At 38.7% G+C, this 26,746-nt stretch overlaps 3 protein-coding genes, 2 non-coding genes and 1 pseudogene across 6 annotated transcripts; 3 read left to right on the top strand and 3 right to left on the bottom strand.

Moving 5' to 3' along the window:
* Positions 1–3,680: 3,680 nt before the first annotated feature.
* On the top strand, positions 3,681–6,328 carry LOC121798838 (transcription factor MTB1-like). The gene is made up of 2 exons (XM_042198048.1): positions 3,681–3,848; positions 3,973–6,328. The coding sequence occupies exon 2, from the start codon at positions 4,197–4,199 to the stop codon at positions 6,009–6,011; it is 1,815 nt and encodes a 604-aa protein (XP_042053982.1). The 5' UTR covers positions 3,681–3,848; positions 3,973–4,196; the 3' UTR covers positions 6,012–6,328.
* Positions 6,329–10,659: 4,331 nt separating this feature from the next.
* Positions 10,660–11,206, top strand: LOC121800722 (annotated as a pseudogene).
* Positions 11,207–11,558: 352 nt separating this feature from the next.
* LOC121798837 lies at positions 11,559–16,445 on the bottom strand. The gene is made up of 5 exons (XM_042198047.1): positions 16,023–16,445; positions 15,430–15,532; positions 14,098–14,200; positions 11,974–13,648; positions 11,559–11,860 (listed from the first exon to the last, which is right to left on the bottom strand). The coding sequence occupies exons 1-4, from the start codon at positions 16,368–16,370 to the stop codon at positions 12,139–12,141; spliced, it is 2,064 nt and encodes a 687-aa protein (XP_042053981.1). The 5' UTR covers positions 16,371–16,445; the 3' UTR covers positions 11,559–11,860; positions 11,974–12,138.
* A 106-nt stretch (positions 16,446–16,551) lies between these two features.
* Positions 16,552–16,623, bottom strand: TRNAQ-CUG. Its single transcript has one exon. It is a non-coding gene; the product is annotated as a tRNA-Gln (tRNA).
* A 220-nt stretch (positions 16,624–16,843) lies between these two features.
* Positions 16,844–19,913, top strand: LOC121798836 (UV-stimulated scaffold protein A homolog). 2 transcript variants are annotated; one of them, XR_006050099.1, is made up of 3 exons: positions 16,844–17,091; positions 17,577–19,412; positions 19,663–19,913. XR_006050099.1 is itself a non-coding variant. In XM_042198046.1 (2 exons), the coding sequence occupies exons 1-2, from the start codon at positions 16,915–16,917 to the stop codon at positions 19,359–19,361; spliced, it is 1,962 nt and encodes a 653-aa protein (XP_042053980.1). In that variant the 5' UTR covers positions 16,844–16,914; the 3' UTR covers positions 19,362–19,605. The 2 variants fall into 2 exon arrangements, 1 of the variants encoding a protein (XP_042053980.1); XM_042198046.1 differs by lacking the exon at positions 19,663–19,913 and having other exon boundaries at positions 17,577–19,605.
* A 5,463-nt stretch (positions 19,914–25,376) lies between these two features.
* Positions 25,377–25,483, bottom strand: LOC121801718. The gene has a single exon (XR_006050654.1). It is a non-coding gene; the product is annotated as a small nucleolar RNA R71 (small nucleolar RNA).
* Between the last annotated feature and the right edge of the window lie 1,263 nt (positions 25,484–26,746).

The following is a 26,746-nucleotide window of genomic DNA, read 5'->3' as shown; positions in this document are numbered from 1 at the left end:
CTCGCTTTGTGAGTTCTTGGTTCTTTCGAGTTTGCCACAACGCTAGAGTTGTCACAATAAATAGTGATGCTCTTGGGCAGATTCGAAACCACACCTAAGTCCATAAGGAAGTTTTTGAGCCATACTGCCTCTTTTGCAGCCTCCGAAGCGGCTACATACTCGGCTTCCATGGTCGAGTCCGCGATGCAATTCTGGTGTGGTATAGCACTGAATTTGATCTAACAGCAAGACGAGTCTTTATGCTATCTACTGAAAGACGAGGTCTTGATAATTAATTTCTTAATCAATGTACGTTAGCATTGATCATACGGTATTAATTATGCACTACTTTGACTTACCAAATGGTGCGGGTTTTTTGCAACCCAAGAATCCTGGTATATTGGGTAGTGGTGATTAATATTTAGCGGTGCTAGGATTGCTATTATATTGAATCGTGCGCGAGGTGAGTCTCGTTTGATAACGTCCACAAGAGGAGCTCGAAACAAGGTTTTATTATTCGGAACCTAGCTAGTTGGAGTTTGATTACTCTATGAATAATAAATAAGCGTTTCTTGCTAAGTCCACTCTTGGAGTTAATGATATGTTAATTAATTAAGTTCATATTAATTAATGGACGTTTCTATCTTAAGCACGGGAAATGAACGACAAACAAATGGAAACCCGGAATACTTGTAATTTCAGATTTGGATGGGCAGTGCAATATTACTTCTGTAGTGGCTGCTCGTAATATTCCAATATAAGCTTATATTAAATTGTTGGTTCAATTTAATTAGTAAGAAGCTAATTGGGGGAGGCCATATCCAAATTCTTCCATAGATCTCTGACTGGGTCCAATATGTGACTTAATATAAATAGAAGAATAAAGGAGACAGAAAACAGACTGAATTATTATCATAATTTCCGTCCCCCTCTCTTTCTGGAAGAGTGACGATTTTCAGCTCTCTTCGTGATCAGTTTCCGTCTTCTTTATTCAAGTCCTATTATTCTGGTGAGATCAGCCCACACTGATATCAGTTTACAGTCCGGGAACCAGTCAGAAGATCTGTGGTTTAGTACTCAAGATCTTCACGTGGAGAAGGCGCTAGCCAACTTCGATTCTTTGGAGAATTAACGTGGTAAATTGGCTAATTCTGTAGTAAGCATGTTTTAGGTTTCACTTACGCTAAAGCATGATTAAATTGAAGTTATGAGCATGATACATGTGAGAATTACGCGAATAGATGTTGTCTAAATAATCTGCTAAATAGATCAAGATATTATGTGATCAATTGAATGCACGCTTCCGCTGTAAACCCCATCATTTTTATTGGCCGTTATTATTCCATTTGCTTCTACATTTAAGTAAGAGCGGTCTGGATTCATACATATAGCATGATCCATTTTATCGTATTAAGATTAAGAATCATCTTAGTCAATTATCCAATTTTAAGTAAGTATGGTCTAGATTCATATTAGCATTAGCATGAGCATGACGCCTCAATTTGGCATCCCTAGCCATCATCGAAACTTGAGCATGGCTTATTTGAATTACGGCAATGTCTTTCAAATATAGTTGCTATGATTATAATGGCAATGTAGGAGTATTATTTTTCCATAAAAGAAGAAATAGCTAAGATAGCTAAAAACCAAAAATAATAATAAGTCATTAAGCTTTTTTCAGTTATAAAATATGTTAGGGGCTATAACTTGTTTGCACATTAATAAAACATTCATAATACTGCAAGAATTTTGATAGCCCATAGATGACTGTAACCTAATGACTACATCTCGAAATTATTTCATCATTATATTAGGAATACTGATTTTCTTACATTTGCATCTTTTATAGTAATCGAAACAATAAATTAATATTGAAAAAAAAGAGCTTCCCTTCTAATTCATTAATGGGCGTTCAACTTCAAGTATGCAAAATATGACTAAAAGAATTACCAAAACTACAAAGAAAGTAGCATACTCTATAATTTATTATCGGTAATAATAGTACTATACATTATATTAAATCATCCGAGCAACTAATCTAAGAGAATAGGCCACAACGGTGGTCCAATTCAAAAATGATATTTTATGTGGAGACTGAAAGTTTAGATAAATATGTGGATATCAGTTTATTTCAAAGACGATATGAATCCTACCAAACCTAAAATTTAACCATAGTTTATGGTTGCATTTTGATTCAATTAACTTAAGTATTGTAAGTACTACCCATCAATAATTGTATGTATCTATCATGTCTAGCAGCAAGACTTGAAGAGGCGGGTCCCAACGTTGCTCCCTAAAACGTCGCATGAAATATTCTTAGATCAAATGATTAATTAAACCCATTAGATTAATTCGACATAATTTGGAATCATTTCTATTCTTGTGCTTTACCCAATTGTTATTACTCTTCAAGACTTTAACTACGTCTCTTAACTTCCATCAAAAGATCATTAGTGAGTCCAAGGACGCCCTTTTGCTTAAAAGTTTTTAAGGACACTTTGAAAGAAAAATACTATAAATACTACTAGTATATATAAACAACAACAACAATAGTGATGATAATAAATCATTTATATTCCGTTTCTCTTTTCAATTATTTTTCCTCAATGGGCTCCTCACCTTATGTCGTCTTTGATTTGATAGATGAAGCCAAGATTAAATAGTGTATGGAAAATAATGCTAATCAAGTCTTTTAACACTTCATCCGTCCCAATAAATATGAAATAATTATTTAGTTTTCGACACAAAATTTATACAATATTGTTTTGTGAGTTAATAAAGGAAGAGTAAAGTAAAAGATAGAAAAGTAGATAGAGTATCGTTTCCATTTTAGAAAAATGTTTCATTTTTAATGGGACAATTCGAAAAGAAAAACGTGTCAATTCTAATGGGACAGAGAGAGTATGTCATAGTGAAAAAGCAAGTTTAATGTTATAATCTTGACGCAGCACTCTTATTTATATATCTAGAAGATTAAGGTACACTACAATTCAATCATTTTGCAAATCTACATCTCTCGCAATTGGTGGTTCCTCATTCACATAATCACATCATCTTTGTGATTTTCAGCTATCCACATATGAGAAAGTACGAATATTCACAATGACAAACTATATTACATAAAATAGGCAAAAACACATCTTTAAATCATTGTACTTTGATTGTTTATTTCAGTAGGTTCTAATATTTTTTTTTTATTTTAGTAAGTCCTTGTACATTAATATTCGATATAATCCAATCCTTAATAAATTTATAAAATATAGAACTGTGACGCCTCAGTTCTCACTTCTCAACCGTCTCTCACTTTGAAAAAACGACAAACCCAATTTCTCACCTCAAAAAAAGGGACGAACTCTAGCAAAGCTTCACGACCTTGTGTCTTCTCCATGGACCATGAGTGGGGGGCTTGCCAAACCGCTATTAAAATGCTCCACCGGCGAGCTTCGTCTGTCGGATGACAGATGTGTGTTGCGCAATGCAAACTAGCAAAAAGCAAAGAGATCCTTAAATCATTATGTAATTAATTCATGTAAAACATATTGATTAAAAAAATGATAAATTCTTATTTCAATGAAGAAGGGGAGAAATGAAAAGAAAAAATAAATTGTCGCCGACTGCACTCTCTCTCTCTCACACACACGCATTAACCATGGTTACTTTTTCACTATTCTGAAGACCTCAAATCCGAACACATGCAGTAAATTGGGCAAGAAAAATTAGAAACACAAGACACAAAAAACTAACATATCTTCTTCTGCTCTCCAAATGAGACGACAAATGCTTTTTGTTTTTGCTTCTGATTTTTTTTTTCTGATTTACTGTCACAGCACTACATACTTTATCCCAAAGTGGTTGAGCTCGAGATACTGGTGAGTGATTTCTTTCAATTTCTGCTCTTCGTGGATTCTCGATTACTAATATTATTCCCAAATTTCATGTTTTACATTATAATCATATTTATCCCTTTGTTTCTGGACATGCATGTTTCTGTAGATACCTTGTGTTCGAGATCTGAGATTAAGAACTGCGGCTTATTGGGATTTTAAGAGTAGAGGTTGAATTTCTGTGATGGTATGGTGTTGGGTTGGTTTGTGAGATGAGTTTCGTAACCCTAATTTGGAAATTTTCAATCAGGAACTACTTTATTTTTGTGTTTTCCTCAATTATTTGGGTTTCTGAAGCTGAACAACCATTGAGAATTAGGTTTAGAAATTGACATGGGGGTTGTTGGTTGGAGTAATGAGGAAAAGGCGATGGCGGCGGCAGTTTTGGGAACTAAGGCTTTTGATTACTTGATGTCGAGCTCAGTTTCTGCTGAGTGCTCGTTAATGGCGATGGGGAATGATGGCAATTTGCAGAATAAGCTCTCAGATCTTGTTGAGCGCCCAAATTCTTCCAATTTTTGTTGGAATTATGCAGTTTTCTGGCAGCTCTCTAGGTCCAAGTCTGGGGACTTGATGTTAGGATGGGGCGATGGGTGTTGTCGAGAGCCTCGTGAGGATGAGGAATCTGAGGTTACTCGAATTCTCAAAATGAGACTCGAGGATGAATCTCAGCAGACAATGAGGAAAAGGGTTCTCCAGAGGCTGCATACTTTGTTTGGAGGAGGCGATGAGGAGAATTATGCATTTGGATTGGATAAGGTAACTGACACTGAGATGTTCTTCCTAGCATCAATGTATTTTTCCTTCCCTAGGAGTGTAGGAGGCCCGGGGAGGTGTTTTGGATCCAGCAAACATGTCTGGTTGTCGGATGCATTGAAGTCATCGGTTGATTATTGTGTTAGGTCATTCCTTGCAAAGTCGGCTGGCATGCAAACTATGGTTTTGATCCCAACTGATGTTGGGGTGGTTGAATTAGGGTCTGTCAGATGTATCCTGGAAAGTATGGAGCTAGTCAAGGTGGTGGGATCTTCCTTTTCGTCGTTTTCTTCACTCCTCAGGTCCAAGCAAGCTGCAGCTGTGACGTCAGTAACGGACAAAAAAGATACGAAGGGCCCCATTCCTAACTTGGCTATTGGTATCCAACCAGAAATTGTTCCCAAGATTTTCGGGCAGGACTTAAATTCCAGTCATGTGCAATTTAGGGAAAATGTTTCCAATAGGAAACCAGAAGTACAAGAAAGGACCTGGGACTCAAGTGGAAACAGGAACAAGCTACCATTTGCTAACAACCGCAATGGTTTTCATGGTGCTACGTGGACACAGTATAGTAATGTTAAGCTAGGGAATGCAGTAGAGGTTTACAGTCCTCAGACTCCAGCCAAAAAACGTGCTGAGATTGTCAACGGGAATAGAGAAGAGTTCATGATTAATAATTTTCAGCATCAAAAGCCAGCTCAAATGCAGATAGATTTTACTGGAGCAACCTCAAGGCCTTTAACCTCACATCCACAAAGTCTCGAGTCTGAGCTTTCAGATGTTGAGGCTCCATGCAAGGAAGAGGCTACAGGCCGATTAGAAGACAAGCGGCCGAGGAAGCGTGGTAGGAAGCCTGCTAATGGAAGAGAAGAACCCCTCAATCATGTAGAGGCAGAAAGACAGCGAAGAGAGAAGCTGAACCAGCGCTTCTACGCTCTACGAGCTGTTGTACCGAATATCTCTAAGATGGACAAAGCTTCCCTACTTGGAGATGCTATTGCTTACATAACTGAACTGCAGAAGAAGCTGAATGACATGGAGTCCGAGAGAGAAAGACTTGGCAGCATATCAAGAGAAGCATCAGTTTCAGAAGTTAATTCTAATAGAGAAACACAAAACCTGCTGGCTTCGAGCATCAACATCGAAGCTGACCGTGAAGAAGTCACTGTTAGGGTTAGCTGCCCGTTGAATACCCATCCAGCATCAAGAGTCATCCAAGCAATCAATGATGCACAGGCAACTATCATCGATGCAAAAATAGCTACAGGGAGTGAGCGAGTGTTCCACACATTCACTGTCAAATCCCATGGATCCGAACAGCTAACTAAGGAGAAGCTGGTTGAAGCGTTTTCCCGGAGATCCAACTCTCCCCATCAGTTACCTCTTGGGTAATATTTATGGCTTTGAACAAATTAAGTTAGTTGCCATAATATGCAGTGTATCATTATACAAAGCTTTCGAAGAGATTTTGATATACAGCAGTCAATGCTAGAAATAGGGGAAGAAAACTTTCTTTTGACTCTCTAGGGTAGCAAATGTGTAGTTGCTTATAGTTTTATACATATTTAGCCGAGTCATAAGTCGCAAGATTAATCAAACCTATCGACTTTAGATGTCATTCTCATTTATTTTCTTCTTTTTGGGTTTTTGGAAGCTGTATATCTGATTTTGATTATTTTATTGTGTTCCAAGTTTTGTACATGCTCTAATCTAGTTGAGATACGAAGATTCAAATCTAGTTAAGCATATGATTGTCATGACGCATTTGCCTGAACTCGCATGAGTGAAAGTCTAGTCGTCTGATCCCGAATATTGGATGAAATGCTGTATGCGTATGCTGCGTTCGTTGCTTGGTCAATAATCTTACTTCAAATGTTGAAGCAGCAAGTTTGTAAGGGTTTCTGTGTTGATGGTTTGCATACTTTTACCATGCAAGAAAAACAGTTGATTTCCATTTATTTTGGTCTGAAAAAGATAAAGATAATGTTAAAGACCTCTGTCAGTAACCTGCAGTACTTGCTTGTGAAAAAGAATGTGAAAGTCGTGTTAATAAAAGAATGCAATATAAACGTTTTTTTAAGACGTGTGTAATATTGGGGTCAACTATTGTGGGGTAGGCCATCTTGCAAATATTAGTAAAATAGTAGTAAATCTTTAAATGCAATTATTGATATGCATTTTGTTATATATAGTCGGGAAAAATAAAAAGAGAAACTGAGATGGGATGTGTGATGAATGATTATAAGATTAATTATTTAAATAACAAGTTTGTCAAATAAACTTAATATTAATTAATTCATCAAAACAAATAGCAATAAATTACTTAATACTAGTAAGTTATTAATGCATTTCATGTGAGATATGTATCATCTACTGGCAAGTAAAATCGAAGTCAAACATTACGCACTAACATAACATGAGATGTATAGTATACCATCAATGAAAAAGTAAAATTAAAGTGACACACCATCGGTGGGTGAATAAAAATTAGAAATTTGGTCGAGTCGATTATGGGTTTAAATTAAAGCATGCCTTAATTAATTTGTTAGTGAAACTGTAAAATATAGTCCTACTAAAAGTCCTTAAATTGATCATTTGCATCTTTTGTCCCCAAATTTCTAAAACATGGACATATGCTTATGGTAAACGCGTGAATAGATGATGGTAAATAGTACACATGAAAAGTGTGATTTTATTCACACCCCAAATACTGTACATGCGTTTTACTACTAATCTTCATCGGCTAAAAATACGCGTGAACAAACAATTAATTTTTGCTTTCCCTATTTCTCTACCTTTTACTATTAAACTCAAGCTATTATCTGTAAATTGTCAAAAAGTATCTGTTACACTTGTGATTATAGTGTAAATTATTTTCTAAGTCCTTTGGGATTTTTTTAAGTAGCCGTTATTAAATTTAACATGTGTTATAATGATCCGTTTGATAAGAATGATAAGATATAAAAAGATATCTAAACAAGATAAGAAATGTGGTTTCGTGTCAAAGTATATGTGGTAAGATTTTTTCATTGTTGTTTGGTAAAGATGAAATTATCTAGATTTGTGTAAGAGCATCCACAACCCGGCCCGGATTTAGGCCTCAAGTCCCCTTCACGTCATCATTCCCCAAAATTTGAGTCTCAGGCCACAACTCCTTTAACCATGCAGGCCTCATCCCATGCTACAACTATTAAATTGCTCTATTCACAATTTCAACCTATTTTACTTGTAAAAATTGAAAACGTTGAACAATTATAACACGAGAAATTCATTTATAATTTTAAAATAATAAATTATAAACTAAAAAAAATAAAAATTAGAACATAAAAAAATGCAAAAAAATAAAAATTAGAAAATCAAAATGAGAGCTTCGTCGCCCCTCTCCTCTTCTTCCTCTTCTCCTCCCTCTTCTTCCTCTTCCAAATGCCCGAACCCCTTCCAACACCGGTCGAGAAGCAACGGGTCACAACACCGGAAGCTCCATCATCGGGCCAGGACGGACCCTGGGCGCTGCCCAGGTTGGAAAAATGCACCCTCCAACGCGCGAAGCCGCGGGCAGATACCCAAATGCGGTCCGGCCCGCAACGTTACGTATGCTGTAATTAGATATCAGTCGCTTAACTTGATAAATTGGTGGGTTACATAAATCTATACATATCGAGTGAACTATGCAAATGGTCCCTGAATTATGCGTTTCGCACGCAAGCTGTCCCTAATCTTTAAAAATATCATTGGTAGACCCTAGATTAAAGTGTAATAACATTCATGGTACTTTTTCACTATTCATCACAATTTTGTACCAAAAATGCCCTCAAAGACATGGATGTCATTTTTGGACTTTCATATCTAGGTACTTGATATGATATTTCTCTATCTTTCTTATAGTTTGAGTGCCTGGAATAATATTTTTCACTTCACTTTTCAATCACTTTATGTCAAATCTTCTTTCTCTCTTTCTTCTAAACTAGTATTATAAAGTAAAAATTAAAATTTAAATAAAAAACAGTACTATAAATTTTTAAATATATTATAAAAATTAAAATTATAAATTTTAGCTAAATTTAATTTTGGTTGTGATTTGATTGCGAAACAAAACTGATTTTGTGGGAAATTCATTACAAAATCTAAGTTCATGATTTTTGCGACCAACTTTAATGTTTATGAGAAATACCAAATTTTGGTCAAAATTTATGATTTGAGGGACTAATATCTCAATATCAAATACTTCCTCCGTCCTAACTAAATTGATGCAAAACTTTTGAGTACGAATGTTAAGAAATTGTGTTGAATGGATTGAATAAAAATAAAATAAATTAAATAGAAGAGAAGAATAAAGTAGTACTACCTCCGTCCCTGAAAGTTTGTCCCATTTTTCCATTTCCGTCTGTCCCCCAAAGTTTGTCCCATTTCACTTTTTACCATTTTTGGTAGTGGACCCATATTCCACTAACTCATTCCTACTCACATTTTATTATAAAACTAATATATAAAAGTAGCACCCACAATCCACTAATTTTTTCAACTCACTTTCCATTACATTTTTTAAAACCCGTGCCGGGTCAAAGTGGGACAATATTTGGGAGACGGAGGTAGTATGAGATAAGAGCGAGTAAACTAGGCGATGAAATAAAGTAGGAGTGGTTAAATGTTTTGTTTTCTGTCAAAAAACTGAAATGACTCAACTTAATTAAGATATCGTTAAAAAAATACAACTCAATTTAGTTAGGATCGAAAAAGTACTACAAAACACTGAAGTAGAAAATAAACTTACTTCTAAAATTGCGAAAAAAATGGCGATCTCCACCCCACTTATTTATTGGTAACTCTTGTAACCTCAACTTAACCCCTTTTCACTTACTTTCAAATGAATAAGCTTAACATCAATCAGCCATGTGACTTCAAACTTGCATATAAAATGGTGTCTTTTGCAATTGGAGATACTCTTAAATTGTAGGGTAAAAACTTGGCACTTTTGTTTACTAAAAGTAGTTTTTTGTTTTCCTCTCTACTCCTAACTCCACTATGTTAGCAGTTGTCTGCACAACATTTAAAATATCACGTCGACACTAAGTTAGAAGTACGACTCGAGGAAAGGACACTACTAGCAATCGTCATTGTGACTTCAAAGGTATAATTCCTAAACCATTAATGTTTGTATCTAACACAAGAATTCTTTTTGTACTACAACAGCCTCTTTGTGTTTAGATTGGAACAAATCCCTTCATCCTAGGTTGCGTTGATTGATCATACATTTGCAAATCTTGATTATCTGGGGACCTATTCGTCTTTCAAATCAGACGACAACACCAGCTTTGGTCGACTAATGCCTATGACCAGCTCCGACTCTTATCTAATTGATTGGCAGAGGAATATATATATATATATATATATATATATATATATATATATATATATATATATGGTCCTGTTAGTTTAAGATTATTTAGCTAAATTGAGAAATGAGATGCAATATCAGCCACTAATCCACAAGATTAACTAAATGTCAACAGCTATCACATTATGTCAACACGGGGGTATAAGTGTCATTTTGTGTTTTAATGTGTCGGATTGTTGACATGGCTTGTATGTCTAGTTGACATGACTTATAATTGTTGTTGACATGGTTTCTATGTGCAATTGACATGGTTGTACGTGTAGTTGACATGGCTTGTAACACAGTTGACATGGCTTGTATGTATAGTTGACACGATATGTACCGTAGTTGACATGACATGTATGTGCCGTTGACACGATATGCACCATAGTTATCATAGTGTCACCAGCTTATATATCAAATGTCAACAACTGACAAACACTGTAACAAAAGCAAAATTGATCGATTGCATAATCCTCTCGCATTTAGATCTGCTCGATTCTGGTCGCAGTTCCACCAACATGCAGATCGCACCGGCTGTGATCGCCTTCAGCCTCGACTTCTTCGACGCCTCCAGCATCTGCATCAGCAGCTTCAGCGCGCACGAGCTCGCCTTGTTGCAGATCTCGTCGGAGACGATCTCCAGCAACGATTTGAAGCGTGTCAATGGAAAATTGCTACTGGCCAATCCTCAATCACACCGACGAACCGCTGTGGCTCCTCCCTCCCGCCTCCACTTCCGCCTCCAGAAGCCATAGCGAAGTCGAGAAACGCCGCAGAGACAGAATCAACGCTCAGCTCTCCACTCTTCGCAAACTCATCCCCAAATTCGAAAAGGTATTTTTCCCTCTCTCTCGAATCAAATCAAAATCAAAATCAAAATCAAATTAAAATCGAATCAAAATTCTCACTAAATTGACTGATTCTGATCAATGTAGATGGACAAGGCGGCGCTATTGGGGCACGTGGTGGATCACGTGAAGGAGCAGCGGCAGAGGACGAAGGAGGCGAGCAAAATCAGCAGCGGCGTGCCGAGCGAGATCGACGAGGTGATCATCGATCAGATTGAAGACGGATCGGAGCAGATCAAGGCGTCGATCGGCCGGAGCTCTTTGCAGAGATCGGGAGCGCGCTGAAAGCGCTGGAAGCCACCATTGTCGAAGCCGACATCACGAAGCCGACATACACCAGCACCCTCACCAGAATCCCCTAATTAAAATATGAAATTACCCTTCTGCCCTTTCATAATAAATTAATCTAAAAATATTTTTTGTGTGGCAAAATCTGGACCACTCATTTAATAAAAATGAGTGGCTGATGTTTCATCTCATTTAATTATCATTGTCAAATTATTGTTTCTTCCCATCTCAATTCAATAGTAGTACTAGATATAATTGTAGAAGAAGGTATCGTGCTTTGCGAGGCTAGATGAACTACACCTTTACAATTTGATATTATACTCAAACCATTTAATATCTGAGAGTAAAGAAATGAGAACCAACCATGGGAGACGGAAGGCAGAATTGCTAAGGAGTCTATATTGAATTATTTACTGAAAACCATCATACCAACTTCAGAATTAGGTATAAATAAATATTTCCAGTATTCGGACAGCATGTTTGATCCCAACAACTGAGATTACAAAATTTATACCATATCGATTAATGATCAAACTAATAAAGAAAAAAAAGTCAGGCTAGTATCAAGAACACAAAAGAAGTACTTCAAGACAGAAAACTAACACTTCCTATGATTCACCATTCACACTCACCACTTCCTACTAAGCAAGACCAGAATACTTACTGCACAGTAAGTACATGTCTTTTACAAATTTGCAACCGATTCCCGAAAGGGAAGCACCAGCCACCTGCATAGCAAGTTTATCCATTATGTGTAAGTTATACAGTTTTCAAACTAAGAGGTAAAACATATTATCATGAGAAACTAACAAATTTGATACAACAGCTTGCAGTGTTTTACCCTAAAAGAACTGGTCGAAATGGCTTCCAAAAGTATAGGTTTGGAAATGGTCACCATCAACCCCCAATTATAGTGCATTATCCCTCAGAAATTACATGAAGGAGTCTTTTCGAAGTGTGTGATTACAGGGACACGCCCATGAAAAGCAACGGAAGTAGAGTTGATTTACTTTGGTTTTGCTGCATCATCCCTTTTGGAGCCTGTAGGTGGAGACAGAGATCCGTTTACCTCACCGTTGCTCTTAGCACAAGGTTCTAACTTCCTATTTCGACAATTTATGCTAACGTGCCCATCCTTGCCACATATAAAGCAAGCTCTTTTATCTGCAGCATCCATTTTGGCGCCTGTGCATGAGGAGAGGAATCCGTTCTCCTTGCCCTTGCTCTTATCGCAGGGTTCTAACTTCCTTTCAGGACAGTACTTACTGATGTGCCCCTCCTTGCCACAAGTAAAGCATGCTCTTTTGTTTTCATCTTTCTTCATTCTATGTCTCTGGTCAAGCTTTGGCTCTGTAACATGACGACTCTTCTTACAGTTTGCTTCTTTGTTGAAGAAGTTGTGAGAATCTGCTTCGACCCGAAGACGATGCATCAGCATATTAAGAGTTAAAAACTCCTCTTGCATCAGTTTAAGGCGAAGTTCCTTCCATGAAGGTGGGAGCTTGCTGACTATAACACTTATATGGAAGTATTCATCTATCCATGTTCCAGAAGCAATAATGGAATCAACAATTTTGTGCAGTTCTTGGATCTGATCAAAAATTGATACCCCATCAACCATTCGAAAATTAATATATTTGTTGATTTGTGACCTTGGGTTTCCAAAATCTTCATTGTACACTGCTTTAAGTTCTTCCCAGAGCTCACCAGCTGATGAGCTTTTTTGTGAGTATAATTGAAAAAGACTGTCACATAAAGAATTCAATATATTATTGCGGCACAAGTAATCATCAGTAATCCACCTTTGCATGGCAGCCTTGGCTCCGACCATCTCTTCAAAACTAGCTTCTGGGTTCAAAGATATATTGGGGCATCGCTCAGAAAGCACATATGCTATGCTCAACTGAGTTAGGAGCATCTCCATTTGAATCTTCCAGGAATGGTAATTTCTTCCATCAAAACGAACAGGCTGTATTGGGATCAGCTGATCAGGAGGAATTGCAATAGATGTATGATGTGAGTGCATTTGACTAACACTATCATTTGGAGAAAGTGCAGCAGTGCTATCAAGTTGATTAGGAAGTGGAGGCACCAGAGTAGAGTTTTGAGAGGCCACTTCAGTTCTACTGGCAAGAATCTGTTCTTGATAGCTGAAAGTAGAAGTTGTTCCACAAGTACCTGGTGTTTCATGTGCTTTCTCCGCAAGAATATGCTCTTGAGAGATGGAGGCAACTAATGCATTAGATGTATCAACCTCACTCCGTTCTCTATTGTTATGGGGTCGAACGGTGCTTACCAAATTAGAAATTGCCGTCCGTGCTGGACCTTTTTCGGCAGGGTCTGATGCTGAACTTCTCATGTCTGGTTCACTTTGATTCCGTTTCCTCTTGCCAGGAAGGTGAGTAGAACTTGCCAAATTAGAAACACCTACTGCAGTTTGGCTTTTCTCACTAGCAAACTCGGTAAATTGATTTGTCATGTCTGCTTCACTTTGACTTGTAACATCTCCAGACTCACTGTGAGAATATTTAAATGGAATTGGATTGCATAAACACAGGACAAAAAGCTTCCAGTACCATGTCAAACTACTATATTTGATTGTCCTCTGAAAAAGAAGAGAAAAGGGAACAAAGAAATACTGCAAAAATGAAAAGGAAAAACTATGGCCCTAGGTCTTTCACTTGTAAATTGTAATACTATCTTGATGAAGTTTCTTGACTAAATATTCAGTAGGATTTGTAAGACTTAACAATGCATATTTATTGGATTCACGATGACATATATCTGAATTTTTGGCTGCGAAAAAGGAGAAAAAAGAACGCAGAAAAATCAATCCTTTCTCCATTTTTGCATGGCTTTATGTCTAAGCCAAGCAAGAAGTGTTTTGCAATAAAACATTTACTTTATCAAGTTCCCTGTGGAGGGCTGGGGGGAGAGAAGAACAAGATGAAAAAAAGAGCCTCACCTCAACCGCGATTGCATTCTAACAATGGCCTCCTCTACTGAAGGAACACTACTCCTGAAGGATGACCATTGCGAAGATGTCAAGCTTATTCCTGAGCTTCCACCTAAGCTCATAACATGCAAGTAACTGTATCAATATAAACCGTACAGTAAAACCAACCAAGATGTAAACTGTAAAGGGAAAAGCCTAAGTATTGGAGAAACAACTCAAAGCTAGACTGATTTAACCAATTAGCTTAAATCAGCAGAATGCTTACTCCATGTTCATGGGCGAGGTTCACCAGCCATGATACCAGAAATGTGGAGGTGTGATCTAAGTGCTAAAACACTGCTGTTCTAAAGATACTTCAAGAACATTCTATTTCCTCTTCTTTTACTTGTCATGTGAGCAATAGGTAAGTGTATAAATTTTGTCCAAGAGAGAGGGGGGAGTGGAAGCGTAAAGGGACGCACTGACTAGAACTAAAAAGCCAACAAGCCTGCGCTAAATCTGTCACTGAATTTGAGGAAAACTAAATAAGCTGTATTGAGGTGATGATAATAGCTGAATAAAGGCGAGAGCTTGAGCTATTATAAAAGAAAATAAGAACTTGGTTCAATGGAAAAAAATATAGTGCTTGTACATTATTATGCATACAAACAAGTAGATTTAAATGACATCCACAACCGTCTGCCAAACATAGAAAGCCTATTTTTTATCACCCTTTGCACTTGCTATTTAGGAAATATAATTCATGAAGTGCATGCTTACTAGCTTCAATTTTTGCATCCTTTTTTATGTTTTGTGTACTAAATCATCAAAGTAATTTTAAAAACTCTCTTCGCCTTCAGTTACATCAGAACTCTGAGTTAGTTTTTTTTCCAAGGAAACTCTTCAAAATCGTTCTTCACAATTTATATAGTATATATACATATATTGAATAAAATCTTAGTCTCAAATTTTTTGAACTTAATACAGCACAAAATAATTCAGAACTCTGAGTTAGTTTTTTTTTCCAAGGAAACTTTTTCTGAATCAGTTACTGCAAGAATGAAAATCTTGATAGATGTCCCTCTCCCAAGAACCAATAATTCAAAGTTTTGGACTAAGGTAGTGAAGAGGGCCCCAGTCTCAACTCTTCAATATTCTGATTTCGAATACTAATCAGTTCTTTTTCTTCTTAACAATACAGAATTGCTAACAATAAAGAAGCCAAAAATGCAAAAAGGTAGATGCAATAAACAATACAATGAAGTCGTAGAAAATTCACAGTTGTTGAGCTTAATGCAAAACTTCAGTTTGAAATAAGTTCTACACCACCCCAGTAAATTGATTGCTAATGGAAATCCTCACCTCTTACAGGAAGCAAATTTCCATTTTGTACATAGAAATCACGTATTGAGATCACAGTTGCCCCCATAAAGTCATGAACTGTTACCCTCCTATTGTCTGATAACTGCAAATGACCAAAAATATAGAATACCAACGAAGTAAGCATAACACTTATAAATATTTGGAGCATGACAGTGGATGAGTTTACTACGTAGACACCAAACCAGATTGCATTGACTTGACCACATATTTTAACCTATAAACTACATACTGCAGAGATGACTATCTACAAATTTTATAAGGTTTCTTCTCAATTCTCAAACCAAGATTATTAAAAAGAACAGTCATGATTTTAGCTTCCACTAGATAATCGAGGATAAAACTTGCTCCTTGGTTTTCAGTGAATAATAAGCATTTCAATATCCATTTTTACCCAAAGGTTTTCTTGTTTCGTTTTGATTGCCACCAAGAATATTGGAAAGGTGCAACAATTTCAATTAATTTAAATCATCGAGAATTGTTCAGATATACACTATCTTTCAAATTTCACTTGAGAAAAGTAAGCACGAAATATTATGGTAGTATCAAATTGTTTCATCAAAAACAATTCTAACCTTACAGATAATCTTTCCATCGTAATTCGCCCCCGATACAGCATCAACATCCGTCCGCCGCTGCTGGACGCGATGAACAGCGCCTTTATCGCTGCCACTGCCGTCAGGAATCCTATTGAATGAATTGGTCCGAAGAATCTCCGCTGCCGTGGATAGCAGGAAGGAATCGACCAGCTGCCTAACGAGCAGACGGTGGTCTAAACCGGAGAGGTCGAAGCCTAGCTGCTCGGCGGCGGCGCAACGCACGCCGAACTCAGTGACCGTCTCCAACTCCGACGCTTTAAGAATTTGTAGAACCGTCTCTTCGATTTGAGGCCGTTTTGCAGCGTTCGAGCTTTCTTCTCCCATCTCTCCTGTATCAGTTATGATAATGAAAAATGGTGAGAGCGACTGGATTGGGGGTTTTCTCGACTAAAAGGCGGGTTTTTGGGGACGATTTGGATATAAATAAATAAAAGACGATTGAACCATGATAAAATACGAGAAAAAATTGAGGGCCAAAAATAAATAAATAAATAAATTAAAAATAAGGTTCCACCGAGACTTGAACTCGGGTTACTGGATTCAGAGTCCAATGTCCTAACCACTAGACCATGGAACCATTTTGTTATTCAATTACTATAATAACAAATTATATAGAAATTGAAATTACTCTTAAAACATTTCATAATAAAATGGTAAGCTTGTTAAAGTAAATTACATGAATCACCATGGCTTATCCCTAATTGAACGAACGGTGGCCAAGGATATTATCGTCAGATGAAGCTGGAAACTTAACCAAAGCGGTAGATATTAAATTACATGAGATTTCATGAAAAATGCACAAAATCAGATACCGCCAGGGAAAAAAATAACGATAAACTAACTAGAAAGCCCAAATCGCGACGCCGTGATGGCGGATGAGAGGGAGAAGGCGGCGGCGTTGATAGAGAGAGCCGTTGACTCTACTGCGGCGGAGGTGGATCCGCGCCTCCTCAAGGCGATCAAATTCGTGGTGCGTAATTCCGACTCGGAGCTCCGTTGCGCCTCCCAAACCCTAATGTCTCTCATGAAGCGCAACCATTCTCAGGTACTACTCTGCGCGATTATTAATTTTAGATGTTATCAGTTATTTCTGCTGTGTTTCTGACGTTTTTTTAGAGAATTGGGTTTTCTGCGTTCATGGATTAAATTTGGAGTTCTTCGGTTAAGTTTTTATGCTTGATTAAAATTAGCTCTCGGCATGTAGGAATTTCTTTGTGGTAGTTGTAATATATTCATATGATATTTGTTAATTCCACTTCGTTGGAATTTATCAGAAAACATGTTTTGCTTGATGCATTCAATTTTATGCTAGAACAATTGGCTTATTTTCTAATGAATGCTTATTTTAGTACTACCATAGTTTCTTTGTTTCATTACCTCTTTTAGAAAATTGTGTATATGCTCTCTGAGAACATTTTGCATTAAAGTTTGTAGCTGGACCCTCAATTTTGTATATTATCCCCATGTCTTTGTTTTCTATATTCACTAGTGATATGTATGTTACTACTTAATTTCATTTGATGAATATAGGTACGTTATCTTGCACTTCTCATAGTAGATGAGCTTTTCATGCGCTCAAAGCTTTTCAGAAGTCTTCTTGTTGAGAACCTGGATCTATTCCTTAGCTTAAGTATTGGTTTTAGAAGAAACCATCCGCTTCCTCCTCCTGCCTCTATTGCATCTCTTCTTCGCTCAAAGGCAATCGAGTTCTTAGAGAAGTGGAATGATTCGTTTGGAATTCATTATCGACAACTCAGATTAGGTTACGACTATCTCAAGAATACCCTTCGTTTCCAGTTTCCTAACCTTCAGGCTAATGCAGCCCGTATACAACAAGAGAGAAGGGAGAGGGAAATGAGAACAAGAGATATCTTACTGAAGAAATTTGAATCTTTGAAAGCAAATTTCTCATCAATAAAAGAGGAGATACATGCCAATATTGATGAAATTGATGAGTGTCTAGGAATTCTTAGGATGAAGGACGATGACATGCAGTTTGATCCTGTAGATAATGAAGAGATGGAAGAGTTTTATAATTCAGAACTGCATCAGATCCGTCTTGATTCTTTGAGAGAGGCGAAAAAAGTCCAAGTGGACAGTGAAAATGAAGTTGTTATTGATGCTCTGAGGGAATTCTACAAGGTTCTAGTCACTAAGCATCTCGCTGCAGTGCAGGAGTGGATTTCTGTTCTTATAAGAGTGGAAGTGGCCGATCACAGTTTCAGGGATTCTGCTTTGAAAAATCTCATAGATATAAGAAATCTCATTCAATCAATAAAAAGAAAATGTGAAGAATCCGGATGTGAGCTTCGTAAAATTGCAAATGCTGAAGATGAAGAAGTTATTTGGGAAGAAGGCACTGTAGAACAATTTGACAAAGGAGAAGCAGGTCCAAGCTTTTCTAAAACTCCCGAAGCACCCAGTACATCAACAGCTAATAGTACAAGAGATGTAAAACGAGCTAAAAAATTGTCGAATGTAACTGAGAAAAGAAATGCTTGGAGTAGTGAAAGTAACAAAGATCCTGTACGAAGTGAGCTTTTGGCTGAAGCTCCAGTTCTTAACTGGGGATCTTTCCTGGACCGCTGGGGACCAAACGAGAATGTTATGGCTAACCAAAGGGGACTGGATGTTGAAGGTCACTGGGGTAGGGTCGACCAGGATGCAGTTATACCGGCTGAGAAAATTGCAGAACTGAGCATGCGGGCATCTGTTTACGAAGAAAAGCCTCTCGAAATCCAACCGTGTAGAGCTCCTTTGAAGAATGGTGCACTTTGTCAAAGAAAAGATTTGAGAGTTTGCCCATTTCATGGACCCATCATCCCTAGAGACGATGAAGGAAATTCAATTAAGGAGAGCTCCTCAACAGAAGAGGCAGTCGACCAAATCCAACCAGAAGAATCAAGTCGAAATGCTGACAGTAATGTGGTGCACCAGCTATTAAAGCAAGCTGTACAGAATGTTCGGGAGAGGGACAAAGAAGATGCAAAACAGAGAGAAGTAGACAAGCGGGCCTTAAAGAGAGCAAAGCTTGCAGAAGTTCGGGAACACAACGAAGCTATGCTGCGAGATGCTGCAATTGCTTCAACCTCAAGATCCTATTATGTAGGTGAAGACAGGGAAATAAGTAATGGATCCAGAATTTCTAGTAGAAGAAAGAAACAAACGCTGGCATCAATGCTGAAAAAGAAAGAAACTTCTAAAGACAGATTGGCTCAGAGGTTACTGAACACTAATGCAAGAGATGCTACTATCCGACAGTTGACAACGGCTGAAGAGGCAAACTACCGAGAAGCATTTCCAAACCAATGGTAGTATCTGCCCATGATAATGTCTCCTGCAGAATATGGAACATTTCTTCTCAAGGTGCACTATGGATCTTAGGTTTTAGGTCATTAGGTGAATTTTAGTTAAGTCTTGAAAAAATTTCACTTTAATTATTGTCTTCTCCTCATATTTTCAGCTTCTTTTTTAAGGACTTCCTATTTTTCACCGAACTGTTTAAGCCCTGCCCTGTATTATTTGTGGTTTGTGAGAAAATGAAAAATAAAATACTGTACCTCTCCTGTCCTAGTAAACATAAAATACAGTCATTGCTCTCTCTCTCTGTGTACAGGTGATTCCACAGTTAGTTAATCATTCCCTCCTGTATATTGCATCAAGTATATGGATACATTCAACTGATTTTGATTGGAAATCTGGCGAGCATTGAAGGGAATATAGGAAAATGTCAATCCTTGAAGACAAATAATACTCAATGATATAATTGTAGGTATGAATACTACCACTCCAGTATTTGTTTGGGAATTAAAAAGGAAAATTTTCAATGGTAAAACCAGGGGCTTCCCTCCTTAATTTCACTTTGTATGTGCATTGTGGAGAGAGATAGAATAGTGAATAATCATAGGGCACTTAGCTTAAAGGGCATAATGAATAATGGAAATCTTGACGGGAGGAGCAAGGGATTGATGTCGAACCAATCAAAGTATCCAAAGATTATTCAAAAATATCTGCATCACACTAGCTTTTTACTCTTACTTTTTAAATTAGTATTAATCATAATATTGCTTTTAAATTGTACACCCTTCTTCTGGAAATAAATGTCTAAGCAAAAATTATTTGGAGAATACATTGATATAATTGGCAAGCCTAAAGTATTGGGACAAACTTATACTATAAGTTTGAATACTTACACGAAAAAATAATTATCAGACTATTATGAACAGGAAAAAAGTTGAGAAAAATTTATTTCCCAGTATGTAGACAGACATTTTTATTAAGACTGCATTTATGAGCTCCCCAATCCCAAAACACTGCTATATTTTGTCCATTTTGTTTCTCCAACAAGAAGAAAGACAACTTAGAACACGCTTATCTATGAGGAAATATATTGAATTTTTTTAGATGTCTTCTAACCTTGAGTAAACTCAATTCGTGTATGATAATTGGCCCAAGAATTCTTAGTAGGTTGGTTATAAAAATTACTATCATCCTCCAGCAAACCAGCTAATAGTACCAAGCTGAGGGTTAGAGCACCCACAACCGTGCTCTTGCCAACGAGCACGGTTGTGGGCCCGGCCCCACTTTTTTCTGTCTGTTCTTAGGCAAGAGCACAACACCCACCATTCTATTATTCAATTTAAATAAAAACATTTTCATAATAATAAAATTCATTAAAAAATCGAACTAATATTACAAATTATAAATAAAATAAAAAAGACATAATTAAAATCCTAAAAAATAAAATTTACATAATTAAAATCCTAAAAATTAAAAATTACATAATTAAAGCTAAAAATATCCCCGTGGAACACTACTCATCCGGCGGCACTACCCTCAATAGTTTTTGGAGGCCCAATATCATGGTCTCGTGCGATCGAAGTTGCGCGGGGTCATAGTTGACCTATCGGCCATATTGAGTTGGGCCAAAATCCCCCACAACGAGTTGGTGGGGGTGGAGGTGACGCGTAGGGCACGGGAACGGGAGCGGGTTCGGGAGCATCGCCGGATGGAGTCGCGGCGCGACGGTGGTTGGCCGCCGCCTTCTTCCTTCCTTGCGGTCGGCATTGGGAACCGCTTGGGCCGGCGTCGGGGCTACCCAAGTTAGCTCTGGCGAGTTGGCTAACCACGTCTTCGGAGCCGGCGTCGGATAGGGATACCGACCTTGACTGTTTGGAGGAGCCGCTATAGGAGGATGTTTCGCCTCCCCTATACTTCGGATGCGACCGCTTCTCCTACCAAATGTTGAGGTACTTGAACGGCTTGTAGTTCATGGATTGGTAGGTGTTCATCGCGGCAGTGATGCCGTCGACCTTGCTCCGGCCGCTCCCCGCCTACCGCTCTTCCTGGAGGTAATACCCCTGGAACTTTTGGATTTCTTCGTTGGCTCGGTAGATGGCGTTGCGCACCATACTCTCGTTGCGCTCGATTATTCCCGCCGGCCGATTTTCATTGTACCGGCGACAGATGCTCCACCAATAGTGATCGCCGGATTGGTTCGTGCCAACCTCCGGATCTTCGGAGATTGATAAGAACACTTTGAACAATTGCTCCATCTCCGCCGGAGTGTGCGGTGTGCGGACACCGCGAGTAGGAGGAGTCGGAGTTTGGGAGGGGGTGGTCGACCTCGCTCTAGGCTCGGGTGTCCACCCGTATAGCCCTTCGGGGGCATCTTGGTCGTCGATCAGGTAAGGCCGGTAGCAACCTGGAACTCCCGAACTTTGGGTTTGAGGAGGGGCCGAAAATTCCGTTTCCGGACTAGGAAACGGTTGTGAACCGAACCAATCGGGGTTCCAACCGTGGGAGCCCAGAGGGTGATCGCCGTCGCCGGACATTGTTATGTTGTAGGAGTGAAAGAAAGATTGAGAATGGAGATGAGAGAATGTAGATGAGAATGGAAATGAGAGAATGTAGATGATAATTGTGTAGTGTGGTGTGAATTTTTGGGTGTGAAAGTGGGGTATTTATAGATGAAAATGTGTTTTTTTGGGGGAAAAAATGAAAAAAATGAAAGTGGGTAGAAAACAAATACAATTTTTTTGGGAAGTGGGAAAATATTTTTTTTTTATTTTTAATCGATTTTTTAAATAAAAATCGATTTAAAAAAAAATTCAAATGCAACGGCTATGCCGTTGCCCAATCAGCGCCAGCCACGTCACCTGCTCGATGGCACGGACGTGCTCGACGCATCGAGCAGCGCCGTGCCAGCGGCCCGAGCGTAGCGGCGGACAGCGTCTCCGTGCCGCTGGCACGGACAGACGGACGAACGCCGTCCTCCTCACCGTTGCAGATGCTCTTAGAGCATCCACAACCGTGCTCTCTTGCCAGCGGCACGGTTGTGGGTCCGGCCCCACTTTTTCTGTCTGCTCTCTGGCAAGAGCACAACACCCACAGCTGTGCTCTTCCGCAAGGACGAGCACAATCAATTTAAAATTCAATTAAACAATAACATTTCCATAATAATAAAATTCATTAAAAAAACCTAAATAAAATTACAAATGACAAATAAAATAAAAACGACATAATTAAAATCCTAAAAATTAAAAATTGCACAATTAAAATACTAAAAATTAAAAAAACACTACTCGTTGCCGAATTTCGCCCACATGTGGTTGATTAGGTCTTCTTGTAACTGAATGTGGGTTCGAGTATCGCGCATTGTGTGCCTTGTCTCGATCCTCTGGCCAACCGTCGTATGCTCACCTCGGCGTGGGGGAGACCTCGCTGTTGAGCTTCCGGCTTCATCTTTGATGCGAAGCATATTTTCAATATTTTTCCCCAAGTGCTACCTATTTTCCATGAATTTGTAGAGTCAATTCACCATTCAAAACCAACCACATCAGAATAATGGAGGCGAAAGCTCGAACCTTTATGGAAAACAACTTAACTGGGACAGCTTTGTAAATGTTCCAAATTATTTGGATCAACCTCAGAACCAGATTCAAAGCAACCAATTCAGTAACTCTCAAGAATTTACCACCTCTTCTCAGCTCAATGAAACAGCACTTCAACCAACTAATACAGATCAACTCCAGCTTGCACAGCACATGTAACAAGCATGCTGATGAGGATCACCCCATCTGGAGTCGTCGCATCCACTGGTGCATACTCACGAAACAACGCAAAAGCATCCTCACATCTCTGCAGCCTCACATAACCAGAGATAACAGCAGTCCACATCACAAAATTCCTCTCAGTGGCCGGGTGTGATTCGGAACACATAAGGAGTCCAGACGGGGAAGAATTTCAGTCACCCGGCCGGGTGATTTTGTGGAGTTATTATTCCACCCGGCCGGGTGAGATTCAGAAGGCAGCGAGAGTCCAGCAAGGGTCGAATTTCTATCACCCGGCCAGGTGATTTTTCAGTTTCAAAATTCACCCGGCTGGGTCTGTTCGATTCTAACTACAAGAGCAGTTTTGTGACGGTTTTTGGACGGGAATTAGAAAAGAAAACGGAATTGAGGCAGAAAGGTAGACGGTGCTGGGGGGAGGAGACGACACTAGAGAGTTGGGCATTGGGAGAAGATAGTGAATAGAAAGTGACGTGTGGTTGTGAGGGAGAAAGAAATTGATAGAAGAATAAGAGTCCAAGTCAAAGCTGCTATTTCTTCAAGCTCTATGGTTAAAAGGGTTTTTCTTCCATTTTGTATTGCCCCTAGTTTGACAATGAGTGGCTTGAAATCTTAGTGTTGCTCCAAACATGTAGATGGATAAATTAATTGTTTGATTTATACTATGTTCTTCTTTATCTTATGATCGTCATTATCACGATTTTATTGTTTGAATCTATTACTCTTGGTGCACCTTTTGTAGTAGATCTTTAGGCTTATTTGAATGTCTCTTTAACTTTGAATAAGTTGGATCATTGTGGTAATGAATTATCAATTAGATTTGTTCAAATGATAATTTGATAATGGATTTCATGTGCTAATAGTAGTTGATCTCTGATTCTCGCGCATCCATAGGATTTTTAGATTAATGAAGATAAGTTTTTAGAATATGTGTTCAACTATTCTTGAACTCTTGTATGTCAAGCATGTTCAGTGCTAGCATCGTGAATTGTTTGTAAAGTCCCGTAAGTCATAAGATAAAGTTGGATATAAGAATAAATCATTGTTTTATCCACGAGTGTTTGGAGTAACATGTTCTTCTCTTAAATCGTCTTACTTGTCTTAGTTCTTCTATTTGTTTTTGCATAATCTAGAAATCAAAGTCTTCAAATTAAAAACCTCTTAGTATGTGTTTTCTATGTTTTAGAGTTAAATAATATTTCCTTCCCTGTGGATCGACACCTTAAATTACTACACACGAAGCTGTAATCTTGCAGTGAAGTGGTAATATTTGGGTTAATTATTTGAACTTGAGTGCAAAATTATTTTGTTGTGAAAGACCTGAAAATTACACACCAAGTTTTGGCGCCGTTGCCGGGGAAGGCAATAGATTGTTTAACTTCTAGCTTGTGTTTTATGTTTTATTTGATCTTTCTTTTTATTTTTGTAGGTACTCATTCATTGTCTTGGGAGGTGTTAGCCATCTACCACGTCTGGACTTGAAGACGAATGAGTATATTTTCAAGGTGACATTTTTCTAACTCTTAGTTTAGGTTAGATGGTTTAGTTTTTTTTTAGTTTCACTTAAGCACACACTGTTTATAGAACTTACCCCGAAGTTGTCGAGAGGTCTCGCTTTCGGTAATAAGGAAATATAGTGTGTTTGTGCTTGGTGTATTTTCTGTTGCGCAGGTTTTAAAAATAATTAAAAAAACAGTGAATGCACACATGGTCACAGGGTACACCACCGTTTGGACTACTCTGTTATCAAAGAAGAAGAAGGGTCAGAGGTTCAGAGTTTGAGATTTTTCCGGACTATCCGAGTCCAATCAGAAGTAACTCACTCTTTAGGTTAAGTGCAGAAAGAGATCAAGAGTCGGATACTGAATCAATGGCAGAGAATAACAATGAGATACCACCACCTGTGGGAAGGTTTGGCGACACTCTTAGATCGGGAATTGAGTACCCGGGGGAGTTCGCTTATGCAAATGATAACGTCAACATTCCACCTCACTACATTAGTTTGGTGAGCGGAGGAAATCTTTTCCACGGACGGGATGATGAAGATCCGGTGAGTCACCTCAATGCCTTTTATGAGCTTACCAACTCTCATAGACCTCCAAATGTGGAGCACCATCGGATTAAGAGGGCATTGTTTCCGTTCTCATTGAGGGAGAAAGCAAGAGGGTGGTATGATTCATTACCGGGCTACAACATAGCAACATTCCAAGAGCTGAAGACATTGTTCCTTTTGGAATATAACTCCCCAATGAAGATCGAGAAGTTGAGAGAGGAGATCACCTCATTCCGACAGAAGTATGATGAGTCTTTCGCAGAAGCATGGAAGAGATTCACAGAGATGCTAAGGAAATGCCCAAGTCATGGTTTAGCTCCGGGGCATGACCTTTTGAAATTCTACAAGGGGCTCAACAATGAAGGTACGGGACTAGTCACGGCAGGCTCGAATGGGAACTTGGATGATTTAACACATGATGAAGTGAGAGCCTTGTTTCAAAGGTTGGCCAATAATCAAAGGAATTGGCATAATCCAAGAAGAGCAGCTGAGAAGGTAGGAGATACATTTGGTGCTACCAAAGATGCGGAAAGAGTGACAGCAATAGAAGCCCAATTGGCGGATATAAGCACTCAAATGTCGTCAATGACAAAAGCAGTGAAATCTCTTCAATTGACTCCTCAACCTCAAGCAGTGACAGTGATGAAGTGTGGGTTGTGCCAAGGTGGACATCATACGGATCAATGTCCAAGTCTTCAAGGACCACCAGTGGAGGATGTGAACTACATTGGTAATAATCGACAAGGGTTCAACCAAGGCAACCAATACAACAATCAGCAGAATTGGAGACCTCAACAAGTAAACTGGAATCAACTTGGTCATAGCAACAGTTCGGGGACTCAATGGAGGAACAACACTCAACCTCCGGGTTATGAGAAGAAGCCATCGGTAGAGGATCAATTGGGACAGATTCTCTCTTTTATGACTAAGAGTCAAAAGGAGAATGAGAACTTCAAAGATAAAACGGTGGAAAAGTTTGGACAGATCGATGCTACAATGAGGAACCTTGAGACTCAAATTGGACAGCTTGCCACGGCATCGCACACGAGGATTCCTAATACCATCCCAAGTAATACAGTGCCCAATCCGAGAGGCAATGAACAGTGTAAGGCAGTGGTTTTGAGAAGTGGTCGTGAGTTGGATTCGACACCATCAATGGACGACCAAGGTACTTCCGGCATCTCACACGCAGGGGCGGATGAGATGTTAGGCTTGCATTCCTCGCACGCAGGGGCGGACGAGGCATGTAAGGGAAGTCCCGCGTTGGTGCAGGGGGCCCAACATGGTCAAGCACAGGCTGCATCCGGCAGCAAGGAACATGGTGAAGAATCCGATGCAAGTGGAAAGTTTTCAGTAAAAGAGAAAGGTAAGAAGATAGTGGAAATGGAGTCAAAGAAAAAGATGATGACAAGTCCGGCACAAGATCCCAAAAGTAAGTTTAACTTCCCCGATCACATTCCTCCTCTACCATATCCAACCAAGAGGAAGAAGAGGGTTCCGAAAGAGAAAAGCTTTGAGTGGATGATGAACGTGATCCGGAAAGTAAATGTGGACGTATCATTGGTGGACCTCTTCAC

Source organism: Salvia splendens, chromosome 4, assembly GCF_004379255.2.
Source record: "Salvia splendens isolate huo1 chromosome 4, SspV2, whole genome shotgun sequence".
NCBI classification, from domain to species: domain Eukaryota; kingdom Viridiplantae; phylum Streptophyta; class Magnoliopsida; order Lamiales; family Lamiaceae; genus Salvia; species Salvia splendens.
The sequence above is the reverse complement of the archived record's forward strand: the minus strand, read 5'-3'. Positions and strand labels throughout refer to the sequence as shown.